The sequence below is a fragment of the Canis aureus genome, chromosome 3 (assembly GCF_053574225.1).
Source record: "Canis aureus isolate CA01 chromosome 3, VMU_Caureus_v.1.0, whole genome shotgun sequence".
Lineage (NCBI taxonomy): Eukaryota > Metazoa > Chordata > Mammalia > Carnivora > Canidae > Canis > Canis aureus.
Genome location: NC_135613.1, coordinates 26,878,973 through 26,899,540, shown reverse-complemented (window position 1 = coordinate 26,899,540; position 20,568 = coordinate 26,878,973). Strand labels below are relative to the sequence as shown.

Sequence of the window (20,568 nt, the reverse complement as noted above, 5' to 3'; positions counted from 1 at the left end):
ATTACAAAATTTGTGCTAACACAAACATACTCCTTCAGAGGAGTAGAAAAGCTATTTTTACTTCTGGTAGTGTTTGCAGTATTCAAATATCTTCAAAGCAAAATTCATTTACACAAGTATCTATTCTATAGTATTTAAATGTTTTACAAAAGGAAATCATTCTTATATACATACATTTTTTTAATTCAACAACCATAAAACCCTATTCCATCTTTAAATTCACAATGAAAAAAATAAAATAATAAAATAAATAAAATAAATTCACAGACAATGTTTTAATCTTGGAAAGTCTGGTTTTCTCAGCTGGTGAAGCTGTCAGAATAAATAGAAGGCAGCATCTGGAAAGATGACAAACACATGGGTCAGCATCAACTACAAGCCAATCCCTGTCAAGAACGGAGCCAAATTCCTGCATTTCAATTTCAAGGATACTCTCCAACTCAAATACCACCATGCGACTTCAAATCAAAATTGTTTCCTTTTAAAAAGAGCTTTTTACAAAACTGATAGAGTATAACAGATTAAACAACTCCTTCAGCAATTTCCTCAGCCACTACAAAGCAAGGCATCGATGTATACTTATAATAAAGGGAACATTTAACAATTAATTGAGCCAGCAAAAGCTAAACCTCCAGAGCTTAGGAGTTCAAATGCTCACTCACCAAGTTAAAGGGCCAAGGATTTTAACATAACTGCAGAAAATCTCAGTCCAATTAGACTCTAGGTAAATATAAATCTTTTCCGCTGTGATTGGGACCCTATTCGTCATGGTCCATCGGGTTGATTTTAGTATCCAGCTTGGAGAACCAAACAAAAGAACCTCTGCTGTATCTTCCCTACACTGTGGTGTTAATCCAATTCCTCCAGGTTCTGTGCTGAACAGAGAAGATCTCTGGAAGGCTGCTAGCTTGCTTTTATAACTAACCAACAAATAAGACACCCAAAACATATCGCGCAACTGTGAGGTGGTAACGTCTCTGAAAATATCAAAGACTTGTGCCAGTTTATAATGGTGACATGTTAATTAATTTACTTTCTTTCCTCATTCAGTTTCTACGTAGAGGAGATGTACATACACTCAAAAAGAACAGAAATAAACACACAGGGCTTCAAAGTGGCATCATTTGGGATAGCAACTACTTCACAAGGATATCTTCTCCATTGGCAAGCTTTATTTTTTTAAGATTTTTTTTTTTTTAAGTAATCGTCTGCATTCAATGTAGGGCTTGAACTTATGACCTCAAGGTCAAGAGATGCATGCTCTATCAATTGAGCCAGCCAGGCATCCCATCTACCAGCAAACTGAGTAGAATGTTTATTGAGAAGAATTTATACTGAATTAATGCGGGAGGACAGGGTCGAGATCGCCACAAGAACTTTATTCATAAGGCATCTTTCTTTTTTTTTTTTTTTAATTTTTTTTAAACTTTTATTCATTTATGATAGGCACACAGTGAGAGAGAGAGAGAGGCAGAGACACAGGCAGAGGGAGAAGCAGGCTCCATGCACCGGGAGCCTGACGTGGGATTCGATCCTGGATATCCAGGACCGCGCCCTGGGCGGCCAAAGGCAGGCGCCAAACCGCTGTGCCACCCAGGGATCCCCATAAGGCATCTTTCTATGTCTTGTAGTGTTTGATGGAAAGCAGGAAAAACTACAACTTAATATCAACAAGGTTCAACAATACAAACAGGTGAAAATTATTTTTAATTTAACTGAACAGATAAAGCAAATTACATTTTTAAAAGTAGTACAAAATACTAAGTGGTGAAAGAATTTTAAGGATTATTAGAACAGGAAGAATTGGAGGTTGAGGCAGGCAACTCACAAAGCACAAGACTGGCACCACAGACTACAAGTGGTCAAATCTGACCCAATGCCTGTTTTTGTAAGACCCACAAAGCAAGGAACATTTTTTTACATATTTTAATGGAGGGAGGATAGGAATATTTCTTGATATGTGAAAATAATGTAAAATTCAAACTTCAGTGTCCACAGATAAAGTTTTATTGGATCACAGCCATGCCCATTCTTTTATATATCACCACTCTCATGACCCAAGTTCAGAACTGAGTTGTTACAACAAAGACTCAGTCATCTACAGCAAAGCTGAAAATATTTACTTTCTGGTCCTTTACAGCAAATTTACTGGGATGCCTGGGTGGCTCAGGTTTGAGTGTCTCCCAGGATCAAGTCCCACCTTGGGCTCTCCACAGAGAGCCTGCTTCTCCCTCTGCCTACGTCTCTGCCTCTGTCTCTCTCATGAATAAATAAAATCTTAAAAAAAAAAAAGTAAAAGTTTACTGACCGCTGCCCTACAAATGCTCCGTAAGTAAGTAAAGTAAGTAAAGCAGCTCAAAGGATAATGTAAACTTTCTATCACATAAGATTACAATGTAAAAGGGCTTTCATTTGAAAATGACACATTTGCTCAGGAACATTATTGTTTATAAAATGCTGAGGGTTTTTCTATAGTTTAGTATCGAGTATACTAGCCTGAAACATACAAAATAAACCTTTTAGCCAATACCTTCACAAAAACTGTAGAGTGCCTCTAGTATCACAAACCCAGGTCGGTCCCTTGTCATGTACTTCATCTGGGCTAACAAGTTAGATCACCTGTGAATCTAGATCAGTTATGGCAAATGTTCCCTCCCATACCTGCACCCAAGAAAAACAGTCTACTGATCAGAGCACTCCTTCTAAATGTACTACATTCAGCCTCAATCACTTGGGAAAAGAGATGAAATCCGTTTGCCATCTAATTTAGATGATTTATTCTTCTCATCCAGTTTGGTCTTCTTTACTGTTCATTCTTCCTTTATTGTTGTTCTTGTACCATCCTGTGTGAAAACCATATTCGGAACTTGACAGAGAGGATAACCACGTTATCTCAAAATGGAACAGGTAAGCTTGCTCTCTGTTATCTGAGGAGAGGCTATTAACAAGCCAAGCTACATACCATCAATTTAAAAAAAAAAAAAAAATAGTGGGCTTCTAAGTCTTTTTATCAACATGTTGAGTATGAAGGGGCTCTTGATAACCTTGCATCCCACTTTTTTTTTTAAACTTCATATGTTTTAAATTAGATAGATAGATGCAGGCTCTACTGTGACCCCCAAAAAAGAGCACCTTTCTATGTTCAGCATAATATACTCTAGAAAGGGTCGTCTCAAAAAGTAATAACTTAACTTGGTAACCAATACCATCTAAAGCTATCAACTATGGCAAACTCAAATCATAGCTAGAGGGAAGTCCAATTCAGGTTCAGACATACAGATACACATAACCAGGAATGCCCCATGAGTGACCCATCAGAATGAGGTTCTCAACAGTCAGAGCCTATATTCAATAGGAGCCACATTAACATTGGCAGAGATGTTTGAGAGCAAAGTCTGGAAACTTAGTGACTATTTCTATCTTCCTTTAGTAGGTGTACATATCTGAAAAAGTTGAAAGGTTGAAAAGCCTGTGATTAAAAATTAAGTAATCCAAATTAATCAGGGTAGGAATTACCTCCTTAAATTGATATGCACCCTATATCCCTGTGAAGATTTCGAATTAAGAAAGATTTAAGAAAATCAATACCTTAATGAACATGTTCTGGGTTAATAAAGAAAACAGGATATGTGAGATATTTTTGTTCTTTTTATAGTTAAAAGAACTTGACTTACAACAACAAACCAATTTTGAAAAGTAACACTTACCTAGGACTTTATTATAAGGCTAGCCTTCTAAAGAAGCCCAACAAGTCTGCATGTACACTCACTCAATCGCTAGTACAGCCCTTGAGGTGAGTACCCTAAGCCACATGAAGAAGAAACAAAAGCACAGAGGTTGTTCTTGTCACCTCCACCCATCCTCAGGGGTAGAAATAGCTGGACTGCGCTGAACTGTTTCTGTGTGAAATGGATTCAAACACACAGTCAGGATTGAAACCTAAATCAGTTTATGCCCAGCACTGAAATATCTAAGGCAACTCTTTAGGTTCACTTCATTTATAGGTCTAATTTACTTCACTTATAAGAATAGTTAAATACTTGAGAATACATTATTAATAGATTCCTTAAGAATAGAAATCAAATATTAAATTATTTAATAAGTAAGTCTAAATGCTGAAGATATTAACTACTTTATCAATAAGACCAATTATAATTCCAAAAGGCCTCAAAAGTGATTAAAATTCGTTTAATTTACAAAGGGTTGAGGTAAGTAAATTGAACTTTTTTAAAGTAAAGCAGTATCATTTAATTTTTAACTTTAACAAATTGAATTTAACTTTAACAAATTGAATACCAAAGTCAACTTTTTTGTGTATGTATTTGTGTGTATGTATGTGTGGGTGTAGTTTTTTCTACACATAAATATCAGCCTTAAAAGTCTCTTCCCAAAAAGTCCTCAGATCAGCTGCTCTGTACATGTGTTCAATACCCACATCCTAAAGGAGGCACAGCTAAGACAATGCCATTCCAGAGAGGCTGCCCAAGAAACATAGGGTGAACACTCAAATCTGCAGTCACTATTCCTGCCTATGTTAGTAAGTATTTGGGGGAACCAACAATGAAGTGCCTAGAATGTGGGACCCAGAAAACAGAGAGGAGTAGATTGCCAGAAAGCTACATTCCTGAATTTGATGATTCACTGCTCATAAAAATGGTTTCAAAGAATTACCGTTTAATATGTTCTTGCCATTATCAAGGGTGATTTTTTAAATGGCCACACATGAAACATTCTTGTTTCTTTTGGAGTACACAGTTTTACAATACATTCTGATTCAGGGTTTCTCACGTAGATAACTTCTGTAATACTCTGTTATGTTGCTGGGAAAACTTCTAGTTTTGCAGAAAATGCTCCTAAAGATTAAAGGGCTTATATAAAATACAGGGAAAGGGGCAGATTCTTCAAAAATTATGCAGCTCAAAAATCAGATTACTACATTCTCTTTAATCAATAATTATATATCAAGAAAGAAGATAGCCCAAGGAGGCACCCCAGAGTGGCTCAAGGCTGCTATAGGGAATACTAAAAATACATAAAGGCGGGGGGAGGGAAGGGGCACGCCAGGTGTCTCAGTCAGTGAAGAGCTGACTCTTGGTTTTAGCTCAGGTCATGATCTCAGGGTTGTGAGATCAAGCCTCGCATTGGGCTCTGCACTGAGCATGGAGTCTGCTTAAGATTCTTTCTCTCCTCCCTCTGTCTCTCTCACTTTAAAACAAAAAACAAAAAAAAAAACAAAAAACAACAGGCACTGGCTTGAAGGCGCCAAAACAACAATACAGATTAATGGGGCTCCTGTGAAGGTGAGCAAAACAGGCAAGGCCACCTGCCAGAGTTAAAGTGGGTGAGGCAGAGTGCACCTCTCTAGGGAGAGATCCCTAGGCTGCAGGTGGGTGCTCATTATTTCACTTTATTAGAGATGAAAGGGCTCATACAAGGACAACAGTCAAATTAAAGCTTTAAATTCTCACCCACCTTTTCCTTTTCTGCTAAAATATAAACCTACTATATATATATATATATATATATATATATATATATATATATATATATATATATAATTATGTTATAATCTATGCCCCTCTATTCATACTCCTCTTGCCTGGAAATAATTGCACATGAGCCAGCACAAATTGTATATTCCATTGACATCATTCCTCTATTTACCTATCACACCCACAGCAAAACCAACTATAAACAGCCATATGCTATGACAAGTTCTCCCTGAATCTGTGCTAGTGTAAGAGTCTACTGATGAAGTGGCACAGTGAATAGGGTTCATTTTTCTGGCTGGCTCTCATCTGCTTCCCCTATAGAAAGCTCCCTGATGTCACTGTAGAGAATTACTTTGAGCCCCACCATGTACAGGGTTAGGGGGGAGCAATAAATCAAGGTTTCTGTCTTTTTTTTTTTTTTTAATCTAAGACATGCTTGACCAACTGAACTTACTCTACTGTGAATGTGCCTCAAACTGAGTGACAGCAAGGACAGAAAAATGCTTAAGGGCACCACCCCAGTGGTAGCACCAAGAAAAATGGTCAGTGACCCAAAATAAGAACTGCCCTCATTCCAGGGAGGTTTCCACCCAATTTGTGGGTCATCCTACCAACAAATTATTTTTGTGTGTGACATGACCGACGTTCTCCAGCTTTGCATTAAAAAAACTTTAACAAATCTAACAAGCTCACTTTTATTAAATCACAAAAACTATGTATTTCTCTTTCAGTTGCTGAGTTAAGGGTTCCAATCCAGAAATCAGCATTAGCCTAAATATTCTGGAACAATTTACCATCCTGGCTCAGCTTACTTCCCATAATTGTTATACATTTATCTTTTTAACAATCATTCTCTGTGTGTGTGTGTGTGTGTGTGTGTATAAGTGAGAAATAATTTCCAAAAGCAAGCAATATGTTAACTAATTTTAGGAGCAGGGAAAAAAACAAAGAAATAAAGCAAAGTAATTATATCATTTGCATTTTCCAAGAAATGGGCCTATCTCTTTCTTTCCAAAGGTGTGTTTTGGGCATTATCTTCAGTATTTTATGCAAACGTCCATCTATTCTGGCTTGAACGATTTTGTCACAGGCCCATGCCACCTTACAAACTAGCTATATGACACTGGTCTCTGTGCATTCTTCTCCTTATCTGTGTAACAGGGAAACAATGACTAGGCTGTACAGAAACTTTTTAAAGGACCAGCAACAATACACATAAAGTAAAGTAAGCCTAGTGCTGGAAACAGCAGATGCCTTAAATGTGGTAGTTAATTATCCATGGTTACAGCTGCCTCACTCCCTCACGTGTCTGCTTTCACCCAACTTCATAGTCCCTCTGCAATCAAGCACTTTACAAGATCCAAATCATTCCTAAATGACTAGTCAACTGCTCCGTTCCTCCTGAACCACATGTGCTTTATTTCACATCAAAATCTCAAGCCATGAGAGCTTATCTTCCTCCCTCTCCCCACCTTTTGTTTGTTTCTGGATCTGCCTAAACTCTATCCTGCCATAAATAAGTGACAGGTGTGCCGGGACACTGGTCTCCTCAGCCCTTAAGGCAATGCACTCATTTTCTATTCATACCTTAACTTGAAGGTACATTAACTTGAAAAAGACAAGGAGGGACACCTGGGTGGCTTAGTGGTTGAGTGTCTGCCTTTGCCCCAGGGCGTGATCCTGGAGTCCCGGGGACTGAGTCCCACATCAGGCTCCCTGCACGGGGCCTGCTTCTCCCTCTGCCTGTATCTCTGCCTCTCTCTCTCTCTCTCTCTCTCTCTGTCTCTGTCTCTCATGAATAAATAAATAAAATCTTTTTTTTAAATATAATAAAACACCTGGGAATCTTATGAAAACAAAAACTCTGATTCAGCAGATCTGGTGTGGAACCTGAAAGTCTGCGTTTCTAAATCAACTCTTGTAGGGTGCCAATCTATGGCCAACACTTGGAGCAGCAAGTATCTAGAGTACATGTTTCACTATATTTAATGACCCTTTCCTTATGAAAAAAAGATACAATTAATTAGTCTCAAAATTTCCATCATTCTCCATTTCTTTGTTATAGCAATGTAGGAAGAAAGTTTCTCTTGTTCCTTCTACAGTCAGAGATAAAGTAATAACTTTTAATGTGCTAAAAAAATTCTTTTACATATGCAGAATTTGCTAACTTCCTAATATGCACTAAAAGGCAGTTGCTTCTTGAGGCTCAGAAAAAGAGGAAATAAAATTTCAATAGAAACAGGAAAAAGAAAATATAATCTACAACTAAAAGCACACTAGAATGTGATTAAAAACAACAAATACATTTTCACAACTGCTCTAAGGACACCAAACTAAGAGAGCTGGATGTACTCACTCAAACTCGAGTCTAGGTAGCAACAAAAACTCTTCCCACCTGTTATGGACTGAATTCTATCCCCCAAAATTCAGATGTGAAGTCCTAACCCCTAATACCTCAGAATGTGACCTTATAAGAAAAAAGGGTCAATGAAGATATGATGAGTTACAATGAGGTGGATCCTAATGTCATATGTATGCAGGAGGGTGAGGACTCTAATCCACCATGATTGCTATCCTGATACAAAGGAGAAATGTGGGTAGACACCGGGACAGGGTCAGGGACAGGCAGACATGGAGTGCCATATGAAGACTGCTGGTGTGCTAGCAAAGGTCAAGGAACTACCAGAAGCTCAGAAAGGCCTGAAGAAACAGATCCTTTCCTCTCCTTCAGGAGGAGCATGACCCTGTTGACTCCCTGATCTTGAGGTTCTAGCCTCCAAAATTACAAAACAATATATTTCTGTTGTTTAAGCTACTCAGTCTGTGGTACTTTGTTATGGAAGCCCTAGGAAAGGCACACACTGCCTCACTGAACTTCCTCCTCCCAAATAAAAGATCTAAAGATGATTAGGCAGACATGCAATCACAGCTGAGTCTGGCATGCCAATGAAGATTTTGGACTTAATACTACTGACAACAAGGGATCCACTGAAAGGCATTAAGTAGGTTAATATTAGGTTTATTGAGTGCAAACAAACTTTTAACACATGTCAAACCACTTTCATTCAAGCTGGGCGTAAAGGTTCCTTTATCCAGATCTTATGTTTCTTATTACACAAAAAATATTCATGCAATCATCAGCAAAACTTGTGCCTCAACCCAAAATAAGAACGCCACAAGAAACATCTTCATTTGCATGTCATGTCTACCTAAAATTCTTCTACAAGTACAAGAGAGTAGATAAAAAGTTACAGATGAAATGCAGTTGTATTTTCTCCAAAAATTTATGTACTAAAACACCAAATGGCAGAATTTTATTTTATTTTTGCTTTTATTTCTAATGTTTGTCTTAATGATTGCTGTAGATAAGCTTTCAATTATTCAGAGAATGAAGACTTTGAAACCAAGGTCAGACTCTTACCAGGTCAGAGAGCAGCCCCTCAGTGAACAATCAGTAGCTAAATGTTCAGACATGCCATTTGTTAAAACACTGGGAACAACTCTCTTCCCTTTTTAACTAGGAACTTGAATCAAAGGGAAATTATCCATTAGGAAAATAGTTGCATGTTTTAACTTTTTAAGTAAACTTTTCATTGAGGTGTAACACGTAACACAGATAAGTACAAAGTAAGATAAACTCCCACAATGGGAACAAACCCGTGTAACTGGCAGTGTCATCATGAAAGGGAACATGACCAGGCCCTTGAAGGTCTTCGTGCCTCATTCCAGACACCAGTGCCTGCCAGCCTAACTACCACTTGACTTCGAAACACCAAAGACTGGCCTGGAAACATACAATATTATATTTTTTTTGTGTCTACTCAATATTATGCTCAATTAATAGTCTAAATTTCGGCAGTTGTTCAAAAATACGTACATTCCATTCTCATTCAAACCAGATTCCGAGGTTTTATTTTGTTTAGATTTTTTCCAGCTTAAATTCCATTTGCATCAAAGGAAATTAACACTTCAATGTTCAATATATACCCAGTTCTAGCTTCTAGGTCTTTTTTCAGTTCAAGTTCCCAATTCCTAATAAAGGGGAGAAATTTGCAAATGAGAGGGGGAAATGTTTTATTTCACCTAAGATTTCACAAACCACAAACTTAAAAGTCGTTTTCTATATATAAAATTTATCTTCATGAAAAATAACACATTTTTTTCATAAAGGCAGAAGGAACACAGATATAACAAATTTGAAAATCCTGAATCTTGATTTCCTCCCCTCCCATGTATGTGATAAAGATTTCTGTTATTCTAGGAATATACCTAGGGTAAATGGGAAAGTCAAACAGAAATAGCAATGGATATGACAAAATATAAGAAATGCACAACAAACTTAACAGGCATTTTTTAAATAACACATGTTTCCATATCAAAGTAGCAAGCAAATTGATATGCCAAAATGAAAAAGTATCTCTCAATAATTTGAATTTAATTTTTTGACTGCTTTACCTGATCAGGAATTTTTAAAAATCATAGTTATCAAATAAAAATAAATACACTGTTGGCAAGAATGTAAATGGGTACAGCTCCTCATTACGGACAATGGTTTGGAGATTCTTCAAAAAACTAAAATCAGAATCACTATATGGTCCAGCTATTCCACTTCTGGGTATTTAGCTAAAGGAAATGAAATGACTACCCAGAAGAGATATCTATACCCGTATGTTCACTGTAGCATTATTCACAACCTAAGTGGCCACAAACGGATGAATGGATACAGAAAACACGTATATACATACATATTATCCGGCCATAAAAAAGGAGTGGGGGAGTGGGGGATCTTGACAACATGGATAAACTTTGAAGGCATCATGCTAAGTGAAACAGACAAAAAAGACACTTATATGTGGAATCTAAAAACAGCAAATTTATTGAAACAGAGAACAGATTAGTGGTTGCCATGGGGAGGGAGTGGGCAGGTGGGGGAAATGGCAGGAATGGGGTGGAGGGGATCAAAGGGTACACACTTCCAGTTATAAGATGAAAAAGTTCTGGGGATATTATGTGCAGCATGGTGACTGCAGTTAACCATACTGTACTGTATGTTTGAAAGTTGTTAAGGGAGTAGAGTTTAAAAGTTCTCATCACACATACATACACACACTCGCGCAATAGTACTGATGTGTGGTGATGGGTGTGTTAACTAGCCTTACTGTGGTAATCATTTTGCAATACGCACATATTTAAAATCACTACATTGTACGTCTTCAACAACATTAGATGTCAGTTATACCTCAGTAAAGCTGGGGGGAAAGGGGGAAAAAGGGGGGGGAAGACATTAATATGCCACCCACAGAAACTTTAGAAATCAATATCCTATGCTAAAGAAGCCCATAAGGGAAAGCTGGCTACAACACAGCTGTGTAATACATCAATTTGTTACCATGACAGTCATCTCAAAAGTAGAGTAACAGTTGACAGACAACAAAGACGTTAGATTACACATAGGGACAATATATTATAGAGCCCCACAAGGTTTTTTGTTTTGATTTTTATAACAAGTCTTTTAAATCATTCATTGGCAAATAAATGATTCAACATAGACTTCCATAAGCATTATTCTAACTTTAACATCATTAATCAATCAATAAATGTCTGAAAAGTTTTCAGAAATTTATTCAACAAATATTTAAAAATACACACTATGTGTACTGTACTGTCACAGGTGCCAGAAATTCAATGATAAACAAAAAGCAGACTTTCTGCCTTTGTGGAGGAGACAGGTATTAATCCTAAATAACAGAAATAAATGAAAAATTATTAGTTAGAAGTTCTAGAAGAAAAGAAACATAATGCTATGATGGTGTTTATTAAGGAAACCTGTATAACTTTGGAGAGAAAAGGCAGTAACACTGAAATGGGGGCACTGAAAAAAGGACAGGAATTAAGTCAGTGTGTGTGTGTGTGTGTGTGTGTGTGTGTGTGTACACAGGGGAGGTGTTCACTAGCCTGAGGCCAAGCCAACTGCAAATGGCCTAAGGCAGGAGGTAACAGGGGCAATAAGTAACTTCAAGTTCCTTAGGCTGAGCTCCTGAAGATAAAATAAAAATAACTCCAGATATGAAGAACCAGGGTAAAACAGAGCTATTTATGACCATGCATGAGATTAACTTTAGCTACTGACAAATTCTAAATAATATCCATTTTCTCAATAAAATCTCATTCTTCTGAGAACAAATAATCTGAAGGACACTGAGAGGTCAAGGTCAGTCTCCTTATCAAAGAGCCATACATCCACTTAACCTGGCAATGTGCAAACCCTAGGCCACAACACTTACCCATCCGAGTAAAGGGGACACCTCATACAAAGTAGTTATGCTCTAAGTGTCACAGAAAACGTTCATAGCACTTTTGGTTTTCATAGATTCTTTATAATATATTTAAGTTTCAGGAGAGAACATATCTTTTTCATATTTCACAAAGGTCCTCAGACTTACCAAACAATGTCTGCCTTCATAAATTACTCAGCTCAACTCCAAAAGACTTTAAGAACTCACTGTTTGAAAGTAAGCCCGGAATGACATCCCTTCACATACTCTTCTACACTTCAAGCAGGAAGGATTTCTACTATCCAGTAGGAGGTACAAGATGAATGTGCAACAACTCCCAAACCCGTTTCTTCAAAACTGGTTTCTCTTGGGGAGTTAATCAGAAGAAACAGGGCACAACAATCCCATAAGTGGGAAAAAACAGCAGATTTAGTATCTTTTTGTAATGTTACAGAAGTTGCCTGAAGTGCAGAACTTCTCAGGGTCATTAACTATGAATCTCTTATGACACCGACAGTATGTGCAGCACTTCCCACACTATGTTTGACTACAAATATTTGAGGAAAGTATCATCACTGACACAGGAGTAACATTCCCTTGAGAAAGGTAAGCATTCAGTACTGCACAAAGGCAGTAAGCCTTTTGACAATAATCCAGACAATCACATTACCACATTGAATTGTTACATATTATGAGAAAAGGATAACAAATGAGATTTTTCTTTATTTTTAAGTTATGATACTATAATCTATATCTAAAGGAGTTAACACATTCTCACAATTCAGAATTGAATAGGTCTATAGCATATAACATTTGGTAACTGTAATGAGATATTCTTCAGTGACTCAGAAATTCTTACTGTCCAATATCTAAGTCTTTTCGATCACAGACACCAACAATATCGTAACCCACATATTACTAGATCTCCACCGCAGAACTCTAGTTTCCCTAAAACCGAATGCTGATACTTTTGTCACATAAATATCTTCTCAGTTAATCATTAATCAATAAATTGTAGCTGTGACTACAAGTTATCTGTATAAGTTCTAATATTGACTATCTTTTGAAATTCAAAACAAATCCCGAAACAGGGGGGAAAAATCTGATACTTTACACAAAGTTCAGAAAAGTTACAGTATTCCTCAGTAAAACAATTATACCAGGTTAGTCACATAACATAATTTCTTTAACCTCCCTTTCCTGGAAGAACAGCAAACTGGGAGGCTCTTAATCTCTTAATTACATCTCATGAAATTCATGTCACTTCTCAGCATAGTAAGTCATTCAAACAAAATGATTTTAGCTAGTTTTACTGCCTCTGTAACCTTAACATACACAACATACACAACACATGACATGAGAAAAGCAAAGTTTTGTGGGGCACCTGGGTGGCTCAGTTGGTTGAGCCTCTGACTTGTGATTTCAGCTGGTGTCATAATCTTATGGGCCCTGGGATCCTGCCCCGAGGTGGGCTCAGCAGAGAGTAGGCTTGGGAGTCTCTCTCTCTGCTCCTCCCCTGATTCATGCTCATGTATGCACTTTCTCTCCCGCTCTCTCCTATGCCTCAAATAAATATATAAATCTTTTTCTTTTTTAAAGGAGAAAGTTTTGCAGGTGCTTAGTAGGTTCTCAATCACCCGTCTCCCTATATCTCACCTGAAGGCTGGGTCTGTCTCTCTGAACAATGCTATAAACGTTGGCACAACGTATAAATGTGTTGACACATTGAGTACACAAGCTACAGTACATTTTCTGGAAAACAAAGCAAGTTAGTTGTCTTCATCTATTACCACTGGTTAGAGATTCTGAAGCTCAATTTCTTGGAAAAGGAGGTGATCAGGAGAAATAAAGTTTGGTCTAAAGGCCTTTAAAAATACTTCTTTAGCTTCTGGCCACTCCTAAAGCTAATGTGAAACATCCTGCTTATAAGAATCTTAACTGAGGTTTACTTGACCCATCATGTATTCTATTCCGCAGTGTCACCACTGCCTAATTGTGTTGAAGATAAAGAGCAAGGAGGAAATCAAAAGATGAAAGAGTAGATGGTGAAGATGGTGAAGGGAGAGGAGAAATAGCACAGGACATAAGGAAAGAACTGACAAATGCACAAACTAGAATAGAAGACAAAGTTGAGGCAGATACAAGCAAGAAGCCAACGAATCCAATTGCCCCAAAGTGGGTCAGTGTGTTTCCTACCTTGATTTTTTTTCTACCCAAAACTACTATCTCCTTTTCTGGGCCCCCTCCTTCCCTAACGTGGAGAAAGGCATATCAGTGCTGATGCCACTTCTCTACCACAAACACTGCGCTCCTTACCTCCTGGTCTGTAGACAACATCATCCTCAGTTATGTAAGAGGTTATCTCCCCAGTGTCTGTCCTTTCATAACGAGATTTTTTTTTCGGTGGTTTCTTTTTGTTCTTCTTCGTGGACTCCTCTGTGGTGGCACTATTGTTGTCATTATCCTCATCTTCACTGTGGTCACTCTCAGCATAATTTTTGGCTCCTCCTTCCAAGGTGCAGCTTCTGCGTGGTCTTGAATTCTCACCCTCTCTTGCTTTATCTCGTTTATCTCTCTCTCGGTCCCGATCTCGGTCCCGGTCCTTCTCTTTGTCTTTGTCTTTGTCTTTGTCAGCTGTCATGATTCGCCACGTGCCTTCTTCTGTCCTCTCACGGCTAGGCCTCCGTGAAAGGTAGACAGTAAGCCTGGGCTTCAGTCTTCTGAATTTCTCACTCAATTCCAGGGAAAATCCAACCACTCCAACTACCCCAACGTTTCAAAAACGCTAAGCAAGAAAAGAGAGACAAACTTATTTTACTTTGACATTTTCTCATTTGCCTTCCTAAAATAATGTTTTGTTAAATGAAATCTCTTACTTACTCATGTTTTAGCCCCCAAACTTCTGCTGAACCAGAGGAAAAAAGTTAGGACAAGTGACACAGAGCTTAAGAATATAGTTTTTAGCCTCAGCTAGTACATGGTTTGGGATTTACTACCATACCAATAATGAAAACATCTCAATGCATAATAGTAAACCATAACATCAATTGTTTTCTTCTTTTGAAGGAGAAAGTGTACCCTAATATACAACATATAATGGGCACAATTATACAAAAGGAGCTTCATAACCCACAATATTAATTTAAAGGAGTAAGAATCTATATACTTAAACTATTTCCACCTGGGGGGGGAAAATTGGATAGCCTGGGAAAATGTCTCAAGATCTCTCTCACAAGGTAATATCTTCTGAAGACTCCAGCCACGTCTCCAAATTTCTAGAGTTCCTCTCAGGAATAAACACAAGCTTTGACTCTAAAAGTGATGGCCTCAAAGCAAGATTCTTTTGCCTTCAATTACAATTTATCCCATCTTCTAAGTCTACTAATCTAGTTATCTTCCAAGAAAAATACTATCTCCAAATTATTTCTGCCTTGACAAAACGTAACAGTTTCCAAAAACAACCTTCCATATTTAGGGAATATTAGGTGGTTTTTACATTCTCCCAAATTTCCACTATTAATAACTTCCCTAGTAAACTCCTCTCTAGAACTAAGCCCAACAAGGAAAGACTGAAGCTTTTAAAACTTTTACAAGAGAAGAGAAAATCCTGAATTCCAACCCAACACAATTCTTACGAAAATGTTACAGGGCAAGGGGAATATGACGAAAGACAGACATGGACTGTTTTCTTTACAAGTCAGTTCTGGAATAGTCATAATTGCCAGTTATTTCTTTTTTGCAGTCCTGTATCATCTTCCCCAACATCTTCTTTCATTTGTTCAACTACCTGTACTAAACACTACCTATGTGCAAGGTGTTTGGAACTGAAGATACAATGAGAGAAAAACTTCAGCATCCTTGTCCTCAATGCTCTAATGCCCCAAAAAAGCCCCCAAAAAGCATACTGATCAGTGATCAATATGAAAACCATCTGTTTCTTATGTTACCAGGGTCAAAGAGAAAATGACATATGCAAACAAACAAAAGACTGGTCCTCTTTACTTAGACAACAAACAAATCAGTTTGCAATTACATACCTTAAACACAGAGAAAATTCTCTTCTAGTCATGCCAAAACTATAAAAACTATCATACACTCTCTCTAAAGCTCTTAGGTCAAATCAGACACCCAGAAAAGACCTCTCTATAAGTACCTCAAATATCCTTAGGCATTCAAGAAAATACAAAATATTCACAACCACTATGGGAGACAGACCTATGAAGGATGTCAGTAATGCTGACAATATAAAGCAAAGTCAGAAGGGGGAAAGCATGTAGCACAGATCTAGATTAATTCCTTCTACATAGGAAATATGCTTCTAGATAGGATTTCAATTTTCTAAACATATTTCAAGAAAATGAGAAATTATCCTAGTGCCTGCAAAAGTTCTGCCTAGATGAATCATCTGCTAAACAGACAGTAATATACCTCCAAGTCCCTGTAGGCCACTAGTGTTAGCGATTGAAAATACACAAAGAGACATATCACAAAAAAAAGAGACAGAGAGAGAGAGAGAGAGAGAGAGAGATCACTTTCTCCACTGAGCTTAAGTTTAAGCATGAACAAGCCAATCATGCAAGAAAGAAAACTATCACCTAACACCGTTGTTAAAACATTCCTCTTTAAAAAAAAAAAAAAAACATTCCTCTTTGACACCCAAAACACACCAACATCTACTGGGAATCTATTAAGAACAAGAAGTTTAGACTGAAAACCTCTCAGAGCTCAGGGCAAACAACTGATGAATTTAAGAAAAATATCACTCTCCAGGGTTAACAAGATGACCAGAAAATTACATAAGATTATTTCAGCACTCAAAAGGAAATGTTAAGTCCAAATTGTACATTCAACACTACTCCCTGTAAAATCATATACCAGCTTCTATTTGCAAAGAAATTTGAGTTATTTCTGCGAAGAGTAAGCAGGAAAGAAAAATTCAAGAAACAGCAGAAAAGGTATCTACAAAATAAAATCCCGTGTGTGTATCCAACTTTCAGGTAACTAAGAACTGTGATAATGCAAAGCAAAAGTCAACCAATTACCATTTACATTTGGCTCTAAAATATAGTGCAACAAGGATGTATTTTTTTCCTCTACATTTACCATACTAATCAGAATTTTTCTAAACCACATTATACAATGACCAACATACAATAATGTGACATTTGAGAAAAGGGACCCAAAGAGAAACCAGATGGCACTGAGAAAGGTAGTTGTCACTTCGATTTGCTAGAAATGATCTAACGATACAACAACATTTTTGTTAACAACAAGGGGTTTACAGAGCAGGTTCCTGCCATGATCTCATTCAATTCTTTCTCTCAAGAGCTCAGTGAAGTAAACCAGACAGAAGTCACCAACCCCACTTTATAGACTACAAAAGGGAAACTGAGGAGAAATCATGTGCATGAAGTCATACAGCCAATGATTCTGCCAAAGGTAAATCCCATCCAATCTGCTTACAACCTACTGCTCAGATCATAATCTGTGCCCCCAGGATCACCAGTTCTCCATAAGTGCTAACTTTTCCTGCACGCATCCAGGCTGATAATTTGCACACACACAGATTTAGGAAACACAGTCACTTTGCCCTTCCCCCTCCAAAAAAAAAATATTTGTCCAGTAATAAAGACAAAAATATTGAAAGTATTTCTGTCGATCCACTGCTCAACCCAGTTAAACAAAAAACAGTATAAGGTACTTTTTTTTATGATTTTAAATTTTTATTTATTTATTTATTGAGAACGAGCAAGCGCGCACACGTGCATGTGTGCACACAAGTGGAGGCAGAGTAGGACAGAGGGACAGGGAGAGAGAATCCCAAGAAGACTCCACACTAAGCTCAGAGCCCCATACAGAGCCCAATCCTATGGGCCAGTGGATCACAACCTGAGCCAAAATCAAGAGTTGGACGCTTAACAGACTGAACCACCTAGGTACCCCTATAAGATACTTTAATAACAAAAGAAAATCTAATCTAGAACACATTCCTATTCACTGAACAAATGTCTATTAAATGCCTATTATGTACTAGTTACTGCTGTAGGTGTGAGGAAAGCAGCAGAGAAACACACACAAACTTCCCGGCCCTCGTGGAGCTAATGTCCCAGGCAGTGGAAAAAGACCATAACCAAAAGAATGATATGAATATAGTACATGAAGAGATCTTAAATGGGGAATCCAATGGGGGGACACAGAGCATGAGAGGATTGAGATTTTAAATGATGGTGAAGGGGGGTGGGGGGGAATGATGGTGAAGGAAGACCTCAGGCTTTGTCCCAAAGCAAGAGTGTCAGAGAAAAAGCCATGAGGGCACATGAAGGGAGATCATCCCAGCAGAGAGAGAGCAAGTGCAAATGTCCAGAGGCATAAGTGAGTTCAGCACACTCAAGACACAGGATGCCAAAGGAGCTACAGTGGCATAAGGAAGAGTGAAATGGTGGGAGATGAATTCCTAGAGGTGAAGGGGGGCTAGATCCTACCTTACAGGCTAGTGTCAGGTCTCCGGCATCTTTACTCAAGGGCCACGAAGTGACTTGAATGACACTTCAGCCACTGCAGGGATCTGAGTAACAGAGAAAGACATGGTCTGACTTCTGTTTAAGATCACTCTGGCCATTGAGAAAAGACTTAAAGAGATGCAGGGGTTGCAGCATGAAGACCAGTGAGGGAGGAGGCTTACTGCAACATCCCAGGTAAGAAGGGAAGGTAGCTAGGGCGGATCAGTAAGGCAGAAGCAGAGAAGAGTCGAGTCGTCGTCTTATTTTCTATGTATTTTTAAGGTAAGCATCAAAGAGAATGTGCTGACAAACTGGGACGTGAGGTGTGAGAGAAAGAAGTCAGGAGCAACTCCAAGTGTTCTGGCACAAGCCACTAGATGATGAAATGGGCATTGTGTGAATTTTGGAAGAAAGATTAGGAGCTCAGATACTAACATGCTAAGTTTGAGAATCCTATAAAAACCAAATAAAGATTTTCAGGAGGCAGAGGTCCAGGCTAGAGATAAAAATTTACTTTTTAATTTAATTTTTAAAGACATGAGATTGAGATCACCAAGGAAGTGAATGTACATAGTTTTTCTGATAAAATTTTTTAAACCCACAAAAACCTTTATTACTCATGCTTGAGTGGAAAGGATATTCAAAACAGACCTACAACTTACTTACATACATTTCCAAAAGCAACACCTCTAGGACTCATAAAACAAAACAAAACAAAAAACCAGATATTCCTCTCACTAGTTTCCACATTTATCAGATTGCACTTCATTTTTATCTTAACTGGTAAAATCTCGTCAACTAGCCTAGTCATGTTCTCATCTAATCAGAGTCAAAGGCCATCAAAAGTCAATGATCCAGAACTTCTCTTTATAACTTCAGGCTCCTTCACCCTCTGCACATTGTCTGCCTCTTCAAAGTGAAGCCAACAAATGCCCACAAACCCCTCAACACTACTTATCAAAACCGATTCAGATATAAACTGCTAAAATTTCTGTCCTGCTCAGGGCCCAAATCTTACTCTTACTCTAAGAAAACCATTTCCTGATACTACTGAAGCCGTCCCAGGAGGTGAGGCCCATGACAGAACTGAGCTGAGAAGCCAAGCCCCAAGTTCTTGGCACTGCCATGTGCTGAATTGCCTTGGACAAATCACTCTACCTCTGTTTCTGAATCAGTTTCTCTGCTGTAGAATAGGGGCAATCACTAACTACTTCACAGAGCTGCTACAAGAATTAAGTTAATTAACCATACCATACGCATATGCACTTACAGATTGTGGTTTACAGATGTAAACTCACTAGTAGAAAATACCCCATAGTATATTACACCAAACATCATCTCTACCCTCAAGAACTTAGTATCTCTTGTGGTGCACGTGCGCACAGGTGCGGGGAGAGGGGTGGGGGTGGATACTCTATTGTACAATTTAGAACTAAATCATGTAAAACTGACTACAAATGACAAAAATTCAAAAAGATCCTCTCTGGAATCATGTAAAACTCACTTGTCCATGAAAAATCGCCACTTCCTCCTGAGTTCTCCCTCCCTGAATTCTAATCATCTCAGTTACTCAAGCCAGATCCTGTAGGACATTTGACTCACCAAACGCAGCTAGTGAAGTAAAATTAATTCTTCCTCATTCAATCAGATCAAGAAATATTAATGTTTGTCAAATGCCCAACCACACACCAGGCATTTTTACTCAGCCCTTAGGGTCTACCAATCACATCCTGAATATCTCTATAATTTATCCATTGCTCCCACTAACTTAGTAACAAGCCATCATCATCTTTAACACAGATTAATACAACTGCCTTCTAACTGGTCTCTGTGACTAAAATTTTGTTCTTGCCTTCCTTCTGATTCATCCTGCAATGCAGCCAGCCAGCATGTCTGACACTGCATCACTTTTTTTAAACGGCTTTACAGAGATGTAATTCACACCCCTCACAACTCAGCCTTTAAAGTACAATTTAGGGATCCCTGGGTGGAGCAGCGGTTTAGCACCTGCCTTTGGCCCAGGGCGCGATCCTGGAGATCCGGGATCGAATCCCACGTCAGACTCCTGGTGCATGGAGCCTGCTTCTCCCTCTGCCTGTGTCTCTGCCTCTCTCTCTCTCACTGTGTGCCTATCATAAATAAATAAAATAAATAAATAAATAAAAAATAAAGTACAATTTACTGTCCACCATTCCTTCCCAAAGACTGCAGAGACCTTCAAATCCTGACTGCCCCTTTGCTTCTCCAGCCCCATCTCCACCTCTCCTGTGCACTCCAGCCATTCCAAAACACGTCCTTCCA

General features: G+C 38.2%; 1 protein-coding gene across 8 annotated transcripts in view; it reads right to left on the bottom strand.

The window, feature by feature from the left end:
* Positions 1-20,568, bottom strand: part of RERE (arginine-glutamic acid dipeptide repeats) — a 407,880-nt gene that overhangs the window by 241,009 nt on the left and 146,303 nt on the right. For all 8 annotated transcript variants that reach the window (XM_077891331.1, XM_077891339.1, XM_077891333.1 and 5 more), the window contains one exon: positions 14,084-14,552. In XM_077891331.1, the coding sequence (XP_077747457.1) occupies positions 14,084-14,408 (325 nt within the window). In that variant the 5' untranslated portion in view covers positions 14,409-14,552. The remainder of the gene's footprint in view (positions 1-14,083; positions 14,553-20,568) is intronic.